At 42.8% G+C, this 21,033-nt stretch overlaps 1 protein-coding gene across 1 annotated transcript in view; it reads right to left on the minus strand.

Moving 5' to 3' along the window:
• Nucleotides 1-21,033, minus strand: part of LOC113947166 (ankyrin repeat and KH domain-containing protein 1-like) — a 99,726-nt gene that overhangs the window by 51,595 nt on the left and 27,098 nt on the right. Inside the window, exons 4-11 of the mRNA XM_027643462.1 lie at nt 10,328-10,484; nt 8,041-8,188; nt 7,212-7,359; nt 6,531-6,764; nt 5,200-5,294; nt 2,710-2,947; nt 2,349-2,540; nt 789-898 (exon numbers count right to left, since the gene is read on the minus strand). Coding sequence (XP_027499263.1) covers nt 789-898; nt 2,349-2,540; nt 2,710-2,947; nt 5,200-5,294; nt 6,531-6,764; nt 7,212-7,359; nt 8,041-8,188; nt 10,328-10,484 — 1,322 coding nt within the window. The remainder of the gene's footprint in view (nt 1-788; nt 899-2,348; nt 2,541-2,709; nt 2,948-5,199; nt 5,295-6,530; nt 6,765-7,211; nt 7,360-8,040; nt 8,189-10,327; nt 10,485-21,033) is intronic.

The raw sequence follows: 21,033 nt of genomic DNA on the forward strand, positions 1-21,033 counted from the left end.
ACAGTGGGAAGAAAACAAAAAGGCAACTAAAAGAACCATCTTAAGCCTTGTTTGACATAGGCTCCTAAACTCCCTTGGAAGACTAATGTATTAATTGCTTTCTGCTGATTAAAAGCCAAATGTTATATCCCTGTAGCTGGTGAAGAGGCAGCTTTGGGTCTCCTGCTACATGATATGAAAAAAAGACAACTGAACAAACAACTTAGATTACATCATAGAAAATAAACACAGGGAAAGCAATGTGCCAAACCCAAGAGTTAGAATAAAAAGAGATCAGATTCTGCTGTTCATTTTAAAGGCATTGCTGCATTTGGGGTTTTGTGTTGTAGTTTGCAAAAGTTAAGAGTCTAACAGTGTTCAGAGTGACACAGAGAAGCAGCAGTTCCTAATACTAAAACATTTTAAATCCAGAGCAGTGGAGCAGGTAAACTCTAATCCACGGGAGTCTGGGAATAATAAAATAGCATAATGACTATTGGCAACACAGAAATGTATCCTGCTAAACAGTTAAACTTTTGGATTATATTGAAATGAAGATTAACAGCTGTCACATGTAAGCTACAGCTAAAGCCCTTCGCTAATGGATGAAAGATCACCCACAGGAACCTTTATTTTTTAGACCAAACAGAATATGCAGGCTTCAAAAAAAGCTGCTTTCATGCCTCTTTTCACACCTCTACATGAATCTTAATTGCTCAAAGCGCCTCCCTTGCTCTCTAAGCACCCAGGGCTTGCCATACAGTTTGAAACCAAAGCACTTTCCCCACAAGACCCAGCAGAGGCCTTACCAGATCAGCACCAGCCTGAAGCAGCACATCTGCCACATCTGTGTGTCCATTCTCACAGGCGTAGGTCAGAGCTGTGTCCCCCGTGGCTGTGGTGGCATGAACATTAGCTCCTACAAACACAACATTGGCTTCTTACTGGACATGCCCTTAGCAAGTGTTTCATACCAGATGTAACACAAAAATCTCTGAGAACAGCTATATCCTGCTGACCAGCAGCCTCCACAGTCTGAGGGCATTGTTCTCATGGTAAAAACTGCTCTGATAGTAAAAATACTCTGAGGAGAGGGGATAAGCCAAGGCTTGGAAAAAGCATGACTGACAATCTAAACACTTAAACCTATATGCTCAATTATTCCTACAGTCCCTCTACAGCAAGAAGGATTTCAGTTGTTACAGCAAATAAAAGTGAATCCAGACAGTTGTCTAGACCATCCATTTGACCCGGAGCTGTATGCCAAGGGAAACCAGACAAAATGCATGTCACTGAATTAGTATTAATACAACAAGACCATACAATCCTATAAATTTCCCCTCTTCCCTGCTCTTTAAAATCATTTGCTTTAAAACCATTTTCTTGAAAAAATTTGTCTGGCTTCCCATACACCAGAGCTCTGTGAAAACTATAAACGATAAGTTAACACCACATTATTCTTAAAAAAAAGAGATGCCAACACGATTAGCCAATTTCTTATTTTCAAGGTGTGAGATATATTTAGAGACTCCCTGATGCCAAAACAAGGCTCCTCAATTAACTTTCTACACTATCAGCAGTGAAGTGCAAGCAGGGAGCGTTCCAAGGGAGCTGGTGACAGGTGGTCACATGCTGGTGTCACTGCACAAAGTGGCACAGTTGTTACTGTCCCTCGATGAGCAGGGAGCTTTACTTTCTAGAATTACAAATCCAGATAATTTTATGCTTATTCTTAGGAAAGAGTACACAAACTAATCCCTTTCCACAAAAAGGAAGATTTCCAAAATACAAGTCCTTTCTTATTTGTTATTTTAAGCAAAACACTTTAGACTCCACCAACTTTAAACTGACAGGTGAACACTGAAGCATCACTTTGCCCCAACTCCAGCAAGATTTAATTTCCTACTGTATAATGTAGCAGTAAGACTCACTCATCACAGAAATTCAGCATGTTCCAGGATTTGTGTCTTGCACACTACTTCTCAGGGCACAATTCCTAAAGAACTGGTTATTCAGGGTGACTGAATGAGAAAGCCAGGCTCAGTCAGAGCTGGAGTAGGATGCAAAATCAAGCATTATCTGTATTAAAATTTTGTCCCAAGTGCAGATAGCTGGAAACAATGTTCCTCATGATTGTGGATGCTTTCTAGATATGGAGCAGGATCCAGTGCTCCAGGAGGCACTTTCCTCTGTTAAAAGTATCAAACAATACTGAGGTGCAACATATGCTTTCTCCTTCTTGCTAAGGTAGCTGAGAATATAGTTTCTTGTTACAACATCGCCACTATCAAGCCCAGGTATCTTCTCAATCACACAGAATATCAAGTCTATGACCTCTGTGGGCTTGATCACTTGCACTGAACACATACCTGCTGCCAGCAAGTATTTCACCAATTCAAGATGACCTTCTTGAGCAGCTTCCATCAAAGGTGTTGAGCAGCCAAGTTCTATATCAGCTCCTGCCTTAATAAGGAAGTCAGCAACTTCAGAGAAGCCTCCACAGCACGCCAGGGTAAGGGCTGTCTCCTGCGTTTCTTCTGTCTGTGCATTTATATTTGCCCCTGGGAAGGGAAACAAAACAAAACGTTACTGGTCTGGCCAGACACGGGGTGGGGAGGTGAATGCTCATCCTCCCAAAGTTTGGGGGGCTTTGTTCTGTGGGGACAGCAGTGACATCAGAGCAATCTGATGGCAAAGGATCACACTGTGCCCTTCCCAATGGGATCTCACCCTGGGCCAGCAGCAAGGCCACCATCTCCTCGTGGCCTTCGCGGGCAGCCTCCATCAGAGGTGTGTAACCTTCATCATTGACCTCCTCCAGGTTGGCTCCCCGCTCAATCAGAAGAGCTGCCAACTCCACGTGCCCACCACAGGCAGCCAGAGTGAGCGGGGACTCGAAGGAATCCGCAGGCATGTTCACCTGGGCACCACTGTCCAACAGCAAACGTGCCACCTCCACGTGTCCGTCCTGCAAAGCAGAGGGGAACCCAGGGGTCAGGCATCATGGAAGGCACTTGATGCTGTAGTTCAAAACACACCCATACTAGTTCTGAAAATGACCCCAGAAAGACAGACTCTTTTACTTATGATGGTTCAGTTATGACAGTTACTGTAATACTTGGATTTAACTGACACTTAGGTTTCCACCTACATCTAAATTAGGTTTAAATGCATGAGGGAAAAAGAGCTAGATATATGTTGGGGTTTTTTTTCTTTCTTAAAAGTTACAGGATAAGACTTTCTTAAATATCCAGCACAACCTCTGGGACACAACAGTAATAGAGATAGCAAACAAGCAACCACTCCATGACTAAACCTCAAAACAAGCAGCAGAAAAAAAGATTTTCTCTGTAGTTGATTCACAGATTCTATAGACAAAAAACCCCCAACTTATAAAGCTCAGAATTCCACTAATTCCCAAAATTAAAGAATTTCTTCTGCATTAACAGAAGCAACTTCAAATGAACTACCAGTTCATCATTCTGAACTGTTAGCCAGTAACTCAAACAGGTAACACAGAGCTACAGGAAAGGGGGCAAGAGGGAAATCAAACATGCACCTCCCATCAGTACTTCAGTTCACCATGAATCAGGTCATACATAACCTGAGATTGACAACAATCAAGGCTGCACATTAAAGACAGGCTGTTGTTCTCAGAGAATGTGGCTAAGAGCCAACAGCCACCTCATGAAAGGCATTGCCCTGAGCGTGGCACTGTCCTGACCCAAACACACCACAGCTCTGAGGCACTTCTGACAGAACTGCTGATCAGAGATCAGGCACCTCAGGGTCCTGTACCTGCCACAGTCATCAGATGGAAAGAGGTGAAGGCTGGGAACAGCCACAACAACGTGGTGGATTTTCCCCTTCTGCAAGGCTGCAGCCAAACGATAACAAGGAACAAATTCCTCGTTATGGAGTTGGGACTTCAAAGGTTCAGTTTCCTCTCTGTTGCTTTTAAAGGTCAATACACAGTCTGTAGTGTCAGAACACCTAGTCTGAAACACCTAAGAGCTAAAAACATGCAGACAAACCTCATGACTGTCTTGCCCAAGCGAGGCACTTCACAGCCTGCAAGTCAAGCCAGTGCTCTGATTGTTTCACCAGGAAAGGAAAAAAAAGGGCCACAAAAACCCCAACCTAACAGAACAGTGGGCTGATGAAACCTTTAGTCTGTAGTCATGCTGCAGTCTCCTTTAGGTGACAGCACATACCCACTGCAACTGTGTCCTTCTGAATTCCTTTTTGGCACCAGGCTCTGCTACAGGGAAGACTATTCAGGGATACTATTACCAGCCCGCTACAGGAAGACCTGGACACAGCTCACCATGTTATAATCTGACCTTGGTCCCTTGCATCATCACCTCACAACTGCACTGAAAGAACACTTGATCCTCCAGCTCTAAAAGCCTGGAGGAACACTGCAGCCTGTCTTTTAAGGATTATAGGCTCCTGGGAGCAAATTCTGTTTCCCCCTCTTCGCTGTGCTTCCTATGGAAAGAAGGTCCTTGCTCTTTCTTCAAAGAAGTTCCCCAGTTTGGAGAGCAGATAAAAGGTCACCCAAGGTCTGGGCAAAAATGGCTGCAGACATGCTCTGACACAACAGTACACACTCTTTATGAAGATGATGCTCTTGGATTGGGAATTTTTTACTCAATGGATGCTTTGCAATTAGGAGTTGGCCAAGAACTGAATTACTTTCAAAAATCAAACTGTAGGTAAAAAGAAAAACCTCACAACTCCATTTACAAAAATCTAGAACAAAGCAAGTCATCTCTTCATGCAAAACACTTCCTGCAGTGGTGAAAGAACAAGAGCAAGGCATGAATCATCCAGTTCAGTGCACTTCTGGAAGGGTCATTCCATGATACTCTGAGACACCTTATTTATAAAGACAAAGGTGGGAATGTAACACTTATGCTTTAAAAAACAATCAGTGACTTGGGCTCAACCTCCTATTTCACTGCACTGCAGACTAATCACTCTTACACTTCACACAGGGAGCACTGAAAAAACCCCACATTACCCCTCCCCAAAATTACAATATTTTTTCCCTGTGAGCGGTTAGACTGAGAAGCTGTGGGAGCTACAGTAAAGGCTTTCTTACAATAACAACACACAGCCTCCCCTGCAGCCCCCAATTGTTAGCAAAGGCTCACTTTATCACCTCTTGCATTCCTCTCTCCCCGAGGAGGGAGCAGTACAAACACAGGTATTTACCATGCAGGCCTCCATCAGCGCCGTGTGCATCTCGTCTGTTTTGTGTTCTTGATCAGCTCCAGCTTCAAGCAAAAAACGAACCATATCTAAATGGCCTTCAAATGAAACACATCAAAATAAATGAGCATTTCACATTGTCAGCTTTTAGCAGTACAGACAATACACTGAATGAAGTAATTCAGATTTTCGCAGTTTGCTATTACAATCTTTACACATTATAATTGGCAAACTTCAAACAGCCTTTCCCAAAAATACCGCTCAGTTGACAGCATTTTTAAAAGCTTCTGCTGAACTTTACCAAAACTTTTTTTCAACTCTATTACACCTTATGTCATTTTAGGCTTTGCCCCTTACAAATTTTTATCATCTCAATGAGCATCCTCCTCCAAGGCAAGACTTAGTCTTCCCTAAACTGACAGGAAAAACAAGGTAGTTCAACTATCTTGCCAAAGATAACACAGGACATCTCTAGTCAATGAAGATTTTACATTCCATCACCCTATTAAGTTTTAGGTCACAAGAAACAAGAATGATGCTCTGACACATCCAGGAGTGTTGTCACTGGAATTGTTCTGTAAGGAACTACCATGTGCTGCAGGAAAGTCATGACAAATCCAGGTACAAGTTTTCACATGGGTTATACAAAGTATGTGTCCTCCAATTCTAATCACAAAGGCAAAGCCTAAAGTTACTATGATAATAATCCACATCCTTAGAGTTTCTATTTATACAAAAGCAATTGTTGGAAAACAAACCCTGGAAGCACACTAGATTACCACTGCACCCTTACTTTATATAGAAGCTTTAAACAGCAAAAAAAATTAAGTCAAAAGTCCCTAGAAGTTCATAATCCATAAGAATTCACAGACATCCTCCAAAATTATACTGAAGGAAAAGAAACTAGTAATAATGGTGGTATTTTCACCCCATCAGGTATTTCTAATGAGGATCACTCATTCCAACTTCATGTTTTATGAAGAACCAACAGAGATGCTTTCAGAATTCACAGGCTGTTGGTGAGGGGAATGTGAATGAAATAGGGAATGTGGTAGTGGGGGGGAGTGGCAGTGTGTCAAAGCACCAGTTTGGACACAGCCAGTTAAAAGTTTTCATCTGCAACATGTCAAACACACGTCCATCACATCGGGACACAAGCACAGACTTAACACCACTTGGCCATGGATGAGCATTTTGTTATATCGAGTTTAAAAGCAAAACCCAGTACTCCAAAACTCTTAAGAAAATATTCCAAGTATGGCTGGAAGCTTTAGTTAGATGAATCCTAGCAAACAAATTCAAAGAAAACCACAAAACAAGGCAAGAGACAATACCTTTATAGCATGCGAGTGTAAGTGCACTTTCTTTGAACTCGTTGGAGTGAGTGTTGATTCCTGCACCATATTCCAGCAATACTCTGGCAACCTCGACATGCCCTGCACTGGCTGCTTCCATCAGGGGGGTGTGTCCATTCTCATTGTGGTCTTCTATGTTAGCACCAGCTTTCAGTAGCACCTTCACTATGTCCACAAAGCCCCCGGCACAGGCGTACGTGAGAGCTGTGTTCCCTGCAGAGAAGGACCTTGCATGAGAGCCCCTTCCATCACATCATCATTTAAAACTCTGGTTAAATTCTGTCTTAATATTAACACAGTCCAGCTGCAGGTTAATGCTCTCAGCAAGGTTAGTTAAGCTGTGATCAAGCACCAGCAATGTAGAGAACATTCAATGCTCGAAGAATTGTAACCCCTCTTTGGTAAAAAGCACCAGGCAGAAACAACTTGTCTTGATTGGGTGTGTCTTACTGGGTAATTTTGGATTGTATCAATGAGAAAAGCTAAATTTAATGTATTTTTCTGGTTATCTAACACCACAGTGGTTTTCACTGCTTTCCATTAGAGTTTATGTTAAAAACCATCCGGCCTATTCTTAAGTTTCTGTCACGTTTTCTTGTGAATGAAAGTGTCAGACAAAAACAGGGCTTAAGACAGCAGTGTTACTAACTGCCCAGTTACCTGTGGAGGACTGTGCATTGACATCTGCACAGTGGACAAGGAGGAGTTTAACAATATCCACGTAGCCCCCGCTGGCAGCTGCCATCAAGGGAGTGATGTCGCCCTTATTCCCTCGATCCTCGACGTTGGCGTGCATTGCCAGCAGCACCTGGGAGAGAGTTCACTCCAATCAGTAAATTGTAACACCAACCTTCTGCTTTTAGTTGTCACAGGGCAACTCGCTGACCAGAGTGACAGCACAGGAACTGTCACTTGCATTAATGACCAGAGCACCCATGGGTCAAAGCTCAGAGGTGAACAGTTCTGATCTGGCACCAAAACACAAAGTTCTCTGAGTTCTCACTTTCTGAGAGCTATCACCTGAACAACATCAAGGCAGCACAAATTCTGCCCTTAGATACAGAAGCAATACAGCCCCAAAATTAACAGAAATTAATGCAGTGTTGATAAAAATGTGATTAAAAATAAAAGGATTGTGCGACCGACACATGAGTTTTTAGAAGAGAACCCATTGTAGTATTTAAGTTTGCTGCTATTTTAGATTCTCTTGCTTGGCAAAACAGCTGAACTGCATCTAGAACAATGCCAGAAAAGTAGATGCATCATAAAACATAAGATTCATTCCTCAGATAAGTCCCTTCAACCTAAAGGCACATATGACTGCATTTTCCATTAAAAAACCCAAGCAATAACTGGAAACCCACCACAAGCTGTGTTGACCTATATTCTAAATAATAAAAAAATTATAATAACCAGAAGGACTAAAACGTTTGCCTGTCAAAGAGACCCCTCAGACAAAGGTTTAGTCCTGATTGTATTTGTTACTTACTTGTGCCAATTCATAATATCCTGCTGAACAGGCCAAGCAAAGGAGGCTCTCCCCTTCTTCAGTATGTTCATTTACACTTCGTCCTTCATCCAGCAGCTTCCGGACAGCGTTGACATCCCCGTCGGAACAGGCCTCTGCCAAACTGCGACTGCAAGAGCAGTCACCACACAGTCAGCTCAAAATACACCTGCAATAGCTGGGCAGCTTCCTTGGGCAAGGAGGAAGCCTTTAAGTAAAGACTTATGACATGAGTACTAAGCATGACTCAAAAATATACCTTACAGATATATGGTTTTTAAATAAAGTGTATATATATATATATATATACACATACACACACACACTATTTCCATAAGTGAAATGGAGATGAAGACTTTCCTTATGTCTAAATCAGCTCATGGCCTCATCAGTTGCTAACACGTATGCTCTCATACAGACCAGATGAAGAGAGAAGATTCTTTCGTGGTGTCTGCAAGAGACAGGAGCAAACCCCTCTGATGCTATTCCCCCTGCAGGGCATGCCAGACACACGTGACAAAGTGCTGACTGCAGGAGCCAGGGCAAATGCCTACTACAGACAAAGCCAAAAATCAAGCAGCCAAGTATCAAAGAGACCACTAATATGAATATTGCACCCAGACAAATGTCTGACCCTCGTCCCTCCTGTTGTGGGACAATTTCCTTCTCTGCACTAGCCCAAAGCTTCTTTTTTTTTTACTTGAAAACACCAGTTTTCATAAGAAAGAGCCTTATATTACCTAATGACACCTTAGAGGAAGAAAGGATGAAGCCTTACAGAAGTTTACTGTGTTTCTTTTCATGCACTATTAAAAGCACATTAAGGACGTTTTCAGATGGATGAAATAAGGCAATTGAAGTGCATGTTTTTTTAAACAGCAGTAACAACACAAACCCTACTGGAACACTACTAACTCGTCCTCAAAAAGAGTAAATCTGTAAGCTAAGAGTTAGAAGGAAAAGACAGGACAACCTCCCAGTTCTTGGAATCAAACAGCTCAGAAGTCTATAATCACGATTTTAACCATCACTAACCTCTGGAGAGAATTGCTGTTTCCCCTGAGACATAGGAAAGGACACTAAACCAACCCTGGAAAAGGTGAACTGAGCTTCAATTTATTTCAAACCAAGTCATCTCTCCTTTACATCTTTTTCTGTACCAGAAAAAAAAGGGTCTAACAGCAAAGACAACTATTCTTTCAGTCCTCAGAGAGGCATCCTATCAGGTCCTATGAACTTGTCTACTGGACTATGTCCAACCTGTTTAAATGCTCCCTGACCGGACACTAATCCAAGACAAGCTGTCCTTAGTCCAGACCTTCCCAATCATGTCAGGAGCTTGGGATTCCTGAAAGTCCATCTCACCAGTGAAGCTCAAGGCCAAGGCAGTATTCCCTGTCACTGGGTCCCCCATCATACTGAGGCATATTTTTGATCCTAGGTCTGAAGTTCAACAGAAGTTCAACAGGACATGCAGTCACACCATCCCAACAGTTTCAGAACTATTTGCATCACCTCAGAAAACACCTCAGGACCCCTGGGGATGTTGTGAAATTTCCACAGTGGAGGAAAACCTTTGTGACAAAGAACAAACCTGCAGTTCTGTCATAGTGGGAGTTAAAGGCTCTTCTCATTACCAGTTACCAAAAGTTATCACATAGTACAGTTTCACTTTCTCCTAAGTTCCTGAGCAAGATCCTGGGGAAAAAAAATCACTGCCCTGCAAGTGTCCTCTTTCCTGCAGTGTTCTCTTTCCACTTCTAACACAATGAATTAGGTTCACTAGTTTCCAACAAAGTGTGCTGAGGCAGTAATTGGAAAGCAATCACCCCCTCTTCTACAGCTAAGAATTTAATCCTTTTTTGACAAAGAAATCAACTGTCTGACCCAGAGATTAGCTCAGTTGGTCAGAGCATGGTGCTAATAACCCCAAGGTTGTGGGTTAGATTCCTGTATGGGTCATTCACTTAAGAGCTGTACTCGATCCCTGTGGGTCCCTTCCAACTCAGAATATTCCGTGAAATTTCTGTCTGGCACACAGAAAGAGCAGCATGTCAGAAAGTACCACTTTTTTGCATTTCTCTCTCACCCTACGAAGCCAACAACCTGATGGGACAGCAGTTACACCTTCAGATCCAACACCTTTGCTTCCGCCAGTCGCGGGGCAGACACGTCACCAAGCACTAACTACAAAATAAACTGAATTGGAAATAAAAACCCACAAACTATAGTTGGGGAATTGGGGGGGTGGGGGGGGATCAGTACATACTTGTCCACTTGTCCTGTGTTGTGGTTGTTCTCGGCCCTCATCCGCGTCAGCGCAGCCGCCGCCTCGTCCAGCGCGCAGCTGACCGAGGACGTCAGTCTCCGGAGAACCTCGGGATCTGCGAAGGCTTTGCCATCGGCAGTGGACAATTTACCAATTCCTTCAGTGCACCATCAGTCGGGTTAGTAGGAAAGTCACACAAAAGAAACGCAGAGACGCTCGTTTAGAGTTCAGCCACATGCACTATTAGTTACAAATTGTTCGCAAACATGCCAGGAAAATCAGCTACTGAAAACCAACTGCTGACTTTTAAACAACACCTGAACATTTGATTAACTATAATACAAGAGAAAAAAACCCATTATTTTTCAACTGGCAGCTTTGTTACTTGTCCCCAGCTTAAACCTTTGAAGAATTTAAGGAAAAAAAAAAAATCCAATTAAGGAGAATAAGGATAAATTCAGGTATGAAACCCCAAATCAGAAGTCTGGGAAACAGGTATTACTCCACAGGTTTGGTTTAATATTTTCTGACTGCGAAGAGTTTTTCAATTTATTTATTTAGTTTTTTCAATTTATTATGCCTTTCCCACCCAACTCCACCCAAGATGAAGTAGACTGAGCTCTAATATACCTTTTCTGTTCCTTTTTGTAGAGTAGGAAAAAGCTTTTAGAAGTTATTAGCCTAAATTGCTAATAATTTACCACTCTAAATCACCCAGCTCTAGCTACAGGAACAAAAATTACTAAATGAAATTTCAAATATTTTAAATATAATTGAGATCAATGCCCCTCCTACACAGATATCACACAGTAGAAATGCTTAGATTCAAGGAACTTTCACAACCATTTCTTTGCTCAAGTTTTACTCCACGCAGGTTTTACCCCATATAGTTCAGCACAGCCTATTTAACACGTGCAAACATCACTGCAGTGTAAGCAGGGCTTATATCTTCACGTACAAATGTTCAAATAGTGCAAACACGCCCCTCCACACCCCCCAAAACTCCAAATCAATTGATTTCATGTGCTACAAAAACCCAAATGATTACTAGTTTATAGATTAGCCACCTTCCCCAGTGATGAGTGAAACTTCAATTCCTTAGCTGTTAAGAGGGTCCAATTAGATATAAATCTCAGAAATAAGGCATCTCGTCCCTCAGAAGATTTGCTGTTTGGAATGTGCATCTCTCTGCAGGTTTGATTTACGCCACATCTCCCACAACCCAGCTTGTCATTCTTACAGAATAAGTGCCAAAATCCCATTTTGGATTTGTACATCGTTTTCAGACCATGTATTGCCCCAGTTTGAGAGCGTCCAATTTGTTCCTCGTTAACATAAGAATCGATACTTAACAAATTTCTCCACCCTTAAACACTTTAGGCCAGTACACACTAGGCACTCTGTGCTCCCAGTGCTGGATTACAGTACTGGAACATGGTGTTGCTGGAAATGATGGAGAGTCCCTATCCTGCCATTGAGACAGACGCTTCCCAAGGGATTCAGGAGATTACTTGGCTGATGGAAACTAAGGCTGAGATGAGCTGCTTATCACAGAATCAACCAGGTTGGAAAAGACTTCGGAGATCATCAAGTCCAAAGTTTGATCCAACCTCGCTGTGGTTCCCAGCCCGTGGCACTGATGCCACATCCAGTCTCACCTTAAACACCTCCAGGGATGGTGACTCCTCCCCCTCCCTGGGCAGCCCATTCCAATGGCTGATCGATTGCTCCCTCCGTAACAAATTTTTTCCTGATATCCAACCCAAACCTCCCCTGGCACAGCTTAAGACCGAGCCCTCTTGTCCTATTGCTGGTTCCTGGGAGAAGAGACCAACCCCCACCTGGCCACAACCTCCTGTCAGGGAGTTGTAGAGAGTGAGGAGGTCTCCCCTGAGTCTCCTCTTCTCCAAGTTGAGCCCCCCCAGCTCCCTCAGCCTCTCCTCTTGGGACTTGTGCTCAAGTCCCTTCACCAGCCTCATTGCTGTTCTCTGGACCTGCTCCAACACCTCAATATCCTTGCTACCTCCCTGGTTTCAACATCCTACCTCTGGATTGCTTCAGCATTGTCAAGGGGCTGTGAAAAACAATTTATAACAAATGACCCACTCCACGATAAAGTGAGAAATTACAGCTCGACCTGTCCACTCCATCTGTCTGGGGCTGGAAGCCTGGCTAGTGCAGAGCAATCCAAGCACAGAAAAGTGAGGCCATGGACTCTCTGAAGAGTCCCTTCCACCTCCAAACTGTTGATGCCATTACCCTTCCAGCCACTGCTGTTAAATATAGCGAGGTTATAAACAACAAGCCTCAAATGCCACAGCTCACGCCTCACAAATTAGTGCAAAGTGAATTTGCTGGTGGTGTAAAGGGGATGGAAGTGCTGCTGGCTCTGCAGTTGGGGCAGGTGGGACCGGGGGACAGTCACTGCAAGACTCTCTCAGGACATCGATTTAATATCAAACACAGAGAAAGTGAATAGTTTTTACACAGCTCTGCTTCCCCAGGACAGCTCCCAGAGCGACTGCTGGGATGTTTACACAAGCTATTTCTGGTGGCAGTGCTGGCTTACACCGGCTTGCAGTGAACAGAAAGTAATGCTGAAGGAAAGACAAAGAATTAAGTCTTCACCACCCAGCACTGAGGCCTCGTCTGGGACTGTGGCAACCGAAGCTGAACACCCTGGTGAGCAACGTGGAAAAGTACTCGAGAGGAATCCACAGGACCCCCGAGCAAAGGCTGGAAAGGGGTGATTCAGCTTACAAGGAGCAACATCACTACACTTTCCCTCCACTTAGAAGAGTCTCATTGAAGGAGCTGTTAACAGCCCTACTGCTGGCAAAAGAAGTGGAAGATGCAAAGTCCACTAAAAAGAAACCAACCCAGAAAAACCACCAAACCACCACCACCAAAACCTGTCGCAAAGCAAAAGCTGAAGTGGTTATCTGAAACTACACTGGGTATCTCCATTACTGCAGATCACCAAGGCAGTAGGTCAGACAGGTTACCCAGACAAGCAGAACCTACACTTGATACCCTCTCCATTTTAAAAGTTTGTTGTTGAAGCATTTATACCTGGGATTTCTGAAGGCAGAAGTCACACCACAGACCTCAGTCCTGTGTCCAGTAAAGACAAATGAACTTTACCCACTGCAGAGTTCCTGTTTTCATGGATTACTGCTGGTGGTCTCCTGCAGGACTCACCGATCTCAGATCACTGGCTCTTCCTTCTGGCAAGTCAAAGTGCACTTCCAGCTCACTCCAGACCCAAAAAAGGAGCTACAACCACTCCAAGACCTTTTGGAGGGTAAGTGGAAGATACTTTTTATCTATCTCACCAACTAGAACTCAACCCAGGTGCCACCCCCAGCTCTTTGCTTCATACTTTCTTTGCATTGCACATGCCAGAACTAATCATCAGCTACAGAAGAAATCAGAGCAGACATTTGTTCAGCTGAATGGAGTCAAAGGGAGACAGACTACAGGAATTACCACTGCAGACACCCATTCATTCAGTCACTCATTCATTCACTCCCCTTCCACAGTTTATATCCATTTTTCCTTTGCTATGATTTAGGATGACTATGCCAGAATCCCCATGCTGTAATGCTCAGGTATCTTTTAATCTCTAATGTAATTATTTTCATGTCCACTTCATAACCATTTGCTCTTGTGTCACCCTCATACACACAGGGACTGCAACAGTCTGATTTATGTGCAGGTACTGGACCAAAACTGTTCTTGCCTCCTCCCACCAACAAATATGAAAGCATCCTCAGGACCATTCTGCCCACTCTTGCACACAAGTGATCACGATTTCTCACATTATTTCAGTCTCACTAGTGTGTTACTGATCTGATATTACCTGAACTGAACCCAGTGTCTGACATTCTGTGCTTCCTGGGGGGTAATGAATACTTTCAGGAACACAAGCCACCACAGAGGTTGCAATACCATCTTTTCATGGACTGATCACTGTTCCAGGATAAGTCTGGGAAGAATATATGGGAGCTACAGTTTTTTACTGAGAACAGTCCGCAGTCATTAACCCTATGGAGATGGTGACATTCCTAATGCACAGTTACAGCTTACCACTAAAATTATGGAGAGAACATTCATAAGCAAGCCAAAAGGAAGTGCCTTTATACAAGATGAGCTGCCATGCAAAGGCCAAAAAGGTAAATTTGAAAATAGCTTAGACAGAATTACTGCAAAGCCTGAGCCTTCTGCCAAGCTAAGAACAGTGTCCCTGAACATCACTATTTAAAGACATTCCTGAAGAACTGACAACTGGAAGGACAGAGAGAGGAGAGACTATCACCTATACTGTGATTTTGCTGCTTTTCCCTCAAATGTGCACAGCCAGCCCACTGCAGGGCCCACAGAGGCAGACACACCTTCACATCCTCTGTTGTGGGGCAGTTCTTCAGCTGAACAGCTGCTGCTGAAGCCACGTGCCAGTGTGTTCCCAAACCCTGGCAGGAACAAGGCCAGCAGCACTATCCAACAATGGAAAAGAGAGAGCTCTCAAATGTCCCTGGCACAGGTTGCTCAGAGAAGCTGTGGCTGCCCCATCCCTGGAAGTGTTCAAGGCCAGCTTGGACGGGGCTTGGAGCAACCTGGGATAGTGGAAGGTGTCCCATGGCAGGGGTGTGGAACAAGATGATTTTAAAGGTCACTTCCAACCCAAAAATTATCCTATGACTCTAACAGCCTCCCCTGACTGGTAATATATAGACCTGGCTCCTCCCCATCCAACCCATCAACACACAGGCTGTAGATCTCTAAACTGGACAGAAAAGTACCAATTCCAAGATCTGCAAGCAGATTAGTCCTTCTATTGGGCCACAAAACACTAATTCTACAGTACACAGATTTAGGCTGCATCTGAATAGGGCACTTTACCAGTTTAAACAAGTCAACAATTCTGCAGTTGAACAGAGATGAAATGTGCAGTACAACCAACTCCTGTGTAACCAGGCTGAGGCTGGAGCAGATCACTTTTGTTCCTAAAGCTACTATGGCACACGAAGGAACTCAGTGGCAGTCGGTGCCAGATGTTCCACACCTTAATGCCATATTACTGAACTATTTAAATTAGCCTGAACTTGATTACAGAGGTGTATTAGAACAAGAAGCTCCTCTTTCAAGGGAGAAGCTTGCTCATCCAATACACACCTATAACCAAAACTCCAATTTCCTTGTTGACTTTCAGACTCACCGGGATATTCCCACCTTGCCACCACCAAGGTGAGAGTTTTAAGGTGACCTGAAACGAGCTGGTAATTTCTCAGTGTGATCTGAGTTTCACCTGTCAGACACACAGGTATCACCTCAGAAAAACTGCAACACAAGCAGGTTTTTATCTTCAGAAAACACACAGTGAAGTCCCTCATAGCACATATATTTTGGACATCAAAGAAGACTGCTCCAAAGAGACCAACATATCCAAGTGTAAATGGTAATGTCCAATGATTCACACAAAACCTTGCAGAGTCAGGGGTGATTATGTTCCATTCAGAGGAATTGAGAAGTTCTAGACTGTCAAAGACAACTGTTAGTTTTATGCCAACAAGCAGTGACTCTGCCAGAACAATATTAATTCCAGCACATCATAGGTGCTACCACAAGCCAAGAAGGCAACAAGCAGGACTGAGCATACCCTGTCCTGTAAGGTCTCAGGTGGCTAATTCCCCATATAACTAACAAAAATCTGATGATGTCAAAATAAATGTCCCAAACCCCAGCTTCATAGTACATCAGTTTCAGAGCCAGTAAACTAAATTATAGCATTGTCAGTACACCCATCAAGACCCACATTGTTTCTGCACTAATATATCTAATTTACAGCATCAGAATGAGGGACATAAATGTATTTACAATTTTTGAATACATTTTAAATATTTACATGTGGTTTACTGTATGCTGATTGCTCAGAATAAAGTCCTCAGGGAAGAGGCCACACATTGACTAGTGCTCTTCAGATAAAGGAATTAGAAAATATTAATAACTTATTCTGGTCTACTCATCTTCTAAAATTCATATGCTTTAAAAAAATCTAAGATAAAGTGTTGTTAAAAAATGTAATTTACACTCGGCTAAAAAATATCAGAGTTACAGGGAAAGTTTACTTGTGTAAGGAAAACAGCTGTTTTAAGTGAGAGTATGGCCTGAGTGATGCCATTTGCCCTTGAAAACAAACTTCTTCAATAAAGCAGTTAAAGTGTAAAACCCTCTTTATTAAGTTAAGCACCCTATACTTAAGTTTCTTTGTGATTCTGGTGCCCCTTTGAAGAGTTCACACAGTGTTTACAGGCTCAGTGAAGTACCCAGGATCACGTGTAAAAGGAGACCTTCAGCAGCTTGTAATCTCAGGATGCATCGACAAGAATCTCACTGGCATCTAGATCACCCACATAAAGCAAAACCAAAAACAATCCCCCCCCCCAACAACAAAAAACCAGCAAAGCCGAGCCCAACCAGTTACTTCAGACACCACACTCTACTCTCTACATTGCTGCCATTGCTAATATTATATGTATAATGACACAACCCCTGCTCAGGAATAGCCAGTTCTACCTTGCCTTTCAAAAAAACCACATTTGACATCGATTTTCCACCACACAGGTCCTCTCCTGGCACACCTGCCCTTAATAAATACATTGGTAGTGAGCTGCCTTTTACCATAAGCTCTATTTTACCTCATGTTTTGCTTCTCCAAGAGGAGCACCTGGAGTGAAAAAAGAACAGTGTTGCCCACGGGCAGCACCAGCGATCAGAGGATGATAAACTGAGCAGCTCAGGCACTTGGTGCCAATCTGGGAGCAGAAAAGCCCAGCCAAACTCTTGGAGTAAGTCTTTGCCAGCTTTCAAATCACAATAAAAGAACTGTCCTGCAAAAACAGTTCTGCTGGATTAAGGTGACACCAGGAGCTGACGCTGGTGGCCAAAAGCAAACATCTGTTATTGTGCAAGTTGTGCCCCCAACTTCAGACCTGAAGGATGCAACCATCAGATAATTTAAAAAAAGACTATTTAAAATCCTGGCACGTCCAAAACACACCCTGAAAATGGCAAAACGTTTGTAAAAATGGACAAACTGGGTTTCCCTGGAGAGGAACAAAGTGGCAAATCCCAAATTCCTTAGCAGAGGAAACCTGCCAGAGAAAGACACTATACGAACATCAGCAACCACACACTGAAAATAAACATTTCTATTATGTAATGCTGAATTATTTAGACCACAACCAACTAAACCTCATAGAAGTTTTACACCCCCCAATGGTGTTTTTTTGCTCAGCTGACCACGTTTCAAAATTCTTTGCAAGTTCTCACTTTGAGGACATTTTTTGAGAAAAGCATTAACCAGAACGTCTCTGTTTCTCAGTGGGTCATTCCAACATCACTCCCAGGCAGGGAGCAGTAGAGATTTGATATGGTAGGGATTATTTCAGGGATTATTTTAGCTTTGTTTTCTAAAACACTAAAAACACTACACCGAGGCTTTCAGTCTTTCCAAGCCAAGACTCATTACCACTGAATATCACAGTTATGGTCTGAGCTCAGCCCCAGTGCACTGAAAACTCACTGTGTCCCCACCAGTAACTGCACTGCACACAAGAACTTATCCTTTTATATATGTGTGATACAAACTGTGACTGTAAAACTGTATTTTCCCCCGTCTCACCAAGTGCATGGCACAAACAGAACTCACTGGCTGCAATTTTTAGTTTTCTTCTTCTCAATTAGTATTTGGACATGCTAAATAAAACTCATTTAGCATGAAATTAGGAGCTGCAGCTTGAGGGTTCGGTTCCTTTTTTAAATTTTATTAATTAGCATTTTACATTATTTCATGTGTCCCCATCACAGTTCCCCATAGATTTTGAGAGCAGCTGAATTCTCAATTGCTACAAATCAGATTCCTGACAGCAAACTGTGACACCCAAAAATGACATTTACCATGCAATCTGAAAAACCACGTTCAGATCATTTTCTGGCAAAAGCAGAAATTTATTCTCTTGGATAATGTTTCATGGTCTTAACTTCAAAATATCCCTTTCTTCACAAATCCACACTCTTAAAAATAATAGGAACTCCCCCACAATATCCACTATATCCAAAAGGTATTTTCTATCCAATAGAAAGGGGGTGTCTGATAAAAAGCATCACAACACACACACACAATTGGAGAAAACCACCTTTCATTCCAGCTTCCAATTTTCACTTACTTGACACTGCAAACTCTTAATATTATATTTGCATTTGCATCTATTTCAATGCAGTTGCCAGAACAGGAACCAGTAATCTCCATCACATTCTCTCCACTCTCCAGCACAGCAGCTGTAGCAGTGAGATTTTCCCTTTCCAAAATCAAAAGCCAGGAAGTACTTCTCCAGCTACAATTAGTTCTTACTGCTATTTCAGTAGCATTTTGATGACAAGGGTTCCCTTTTCAGGATCATCTCCTTTTACATCAGTGTGCTCAGATACCTCAGAATCTGAAAACTAATTTAAAATCCCACACAAACACGAATCCTTGATTAACGGGTCGATATTTGTTAACATTTCTTTTGAGAAATTAGATTCCTTGGGTTTCAATTTAGAAATTTTGATTTCAATTTAGTCTCACGTCACTTTGATATCAGGTTACCCAGTCAGGTGATTCACCACCTCAGCCACCAACTTTCATTTTCAGTAAAGCCTGGAAGCCCCACAAGCAAATTCAGCAATGAAAACCAGCTCCACACAGACTTACAGATGTTTCAAGCAAAATCCCAATCTCCCCAAATAGTTTGTAGTTCCATTTAATTCCTCTCCCCCAGTCCAATCCACCCATTTCCTTTGTTTTCCAAATGCAAGGAAAAATACAGATATTTGACAGATATGGAACACCACACATACTTTAGCTTAAAATATTGAAATAAGGGATTAGTTTAAACCTTATAGCAGCATTGTTACCATATGAGACTTCAAAAGGAAAGAATAATACCAGAAGAGTTATCCATATAATTATCTTCTCATACTCATCCTATTTAAAATCCTGACCGTGCCAGACTTTGCTACACCCCAACTCTCCATTTTTCTGCCAGTTTGGTTTTTCCCAGAGTTTTATCAGCACAGCAAGGTGACTCTGACCAGCAAAGTGCCTTTCTAGACAGCACCTGAACTGGCAAGGGAAGAGAAAACCATGGAGCCAGGAACAGAAGATTCCTGCCTGATCGTGACCTTACCCAGCTCACGAACCTTCCCTGTGCCACTCACTCACAGTGCCCTAATGTTTATGCTTCCTAATCCAGGATCTTGACAACGAAACTCAATCTTTCCATTTTCCAAGGCATTTTTTCTATTAAATCTCCACAAAGACACATTTGCCTTGCTACAGGGTGACAAGCTCCCAGACACCGTCCTCAACACTGCTCATTCCTCACAGGAACCACGACTTTCATCACAGATGTGCATAAAATCATGCTAATCACTCAAGCAAATGCACTTTGATCCTAACTACATGCAATATGTATAATATGGAAGCATCACGGATTACTCTGGTGTCATGCAGCAAACAGCTTTTGCACCCATCTCACTGCAGAGGAGCATCTGGGAGAGATCTCTGACTCCTGGGTTACCTCGTGCCCTAAAGCAGCAGCTTCAATTAGGACAAAAGCAATATCACAGTGAAAACTATTTCCAGCTCTGTCTGAGAGTAATAGCTAATTCTACCAGCTCCAGTAAATTGTTGGGGTTTGCTCTGGTTTGGGCTTTTTTTTTTTTTAATGAAAAAAAACTTTTATCCACTGGCAACTAAAGGCCTCCTTCCCAACTTGCTTTTGGTTTTGTAAGAAAATTTCAGAGAAATATTCAGAACACAATGGTAACTTTAATCCAAATTAAAAGGACAAGGATGGGATTAAGCAGTAGTTTATAAACACCTACACGAGTCTGAAAAACCTGAATTTGTTTTGGAGCTTTGCTGGGATTAAATGGGAGGTACTGGATAGCACAGTTCAACAGGAGCTTAGCACTTCATTTTGGATTTTTTTTTTGAATGACAAATCAGGGATTTTATTTTTTAAGGGGTTTTTTTCCACCCTTAACACAGATAAAAGCCAGAAAGATTTGCCAGGGCAGCAAAATCATAGCAAACTACTTGGGTGCCTGATGGTTTTTCCTTGCCAACCTTTCTGTCCTTCCCTCACCACCTCATGCTGCAACAATCTTGTAACAATCCCGCAACACCTTTCCCAGGGCCACAGCAGTGTATAAACTAAAGTGTATAAACTACATTTATACACTTAAAACAAATGCTCTGCTGGTTGTATTCCTGCACTGCTGTGATTAGCTAAGGGAAAACTTCAGCCACAGGCAGAATCGTTGGCCTGGCTTTGTTTGGCTTTAAACTGGACACAGTCAAACGGCAGCATCAGCACATCTCCAGTCACCTGCTCCCAGTGAGCCCAGTGGAGAGTGAGCTCACACATCCCAGCACACACACACACACATCCCAGCACACACACACACACATCCCAGCACACACACACACACATCCCAGCACACACACACACACATCCCAGCACACACACACACACATCACAGCACACACACACACACATCCCAGCACACACACACACACATCCCAGCACACACACACACACATCCCAGCACACACACACACACATCCCAGCACACACACACACACATCCCAGCACACA

This window comes from Corapipo altera, unplaced genomic scaffold (genome assembly GCF_003945725.1).
Source record: "Corapipo altera isolate COAL_440 unplaced genomic scaffold, ASM394572v1 75, whole genome shotgun sequence".
NCBI classification, from domain to species: domain Eukaryota; kingdom Metazoa; phylum Chordata; class Aves; order Passeriformes; family Pipridae; genus Corapipo; species Corapipo altera.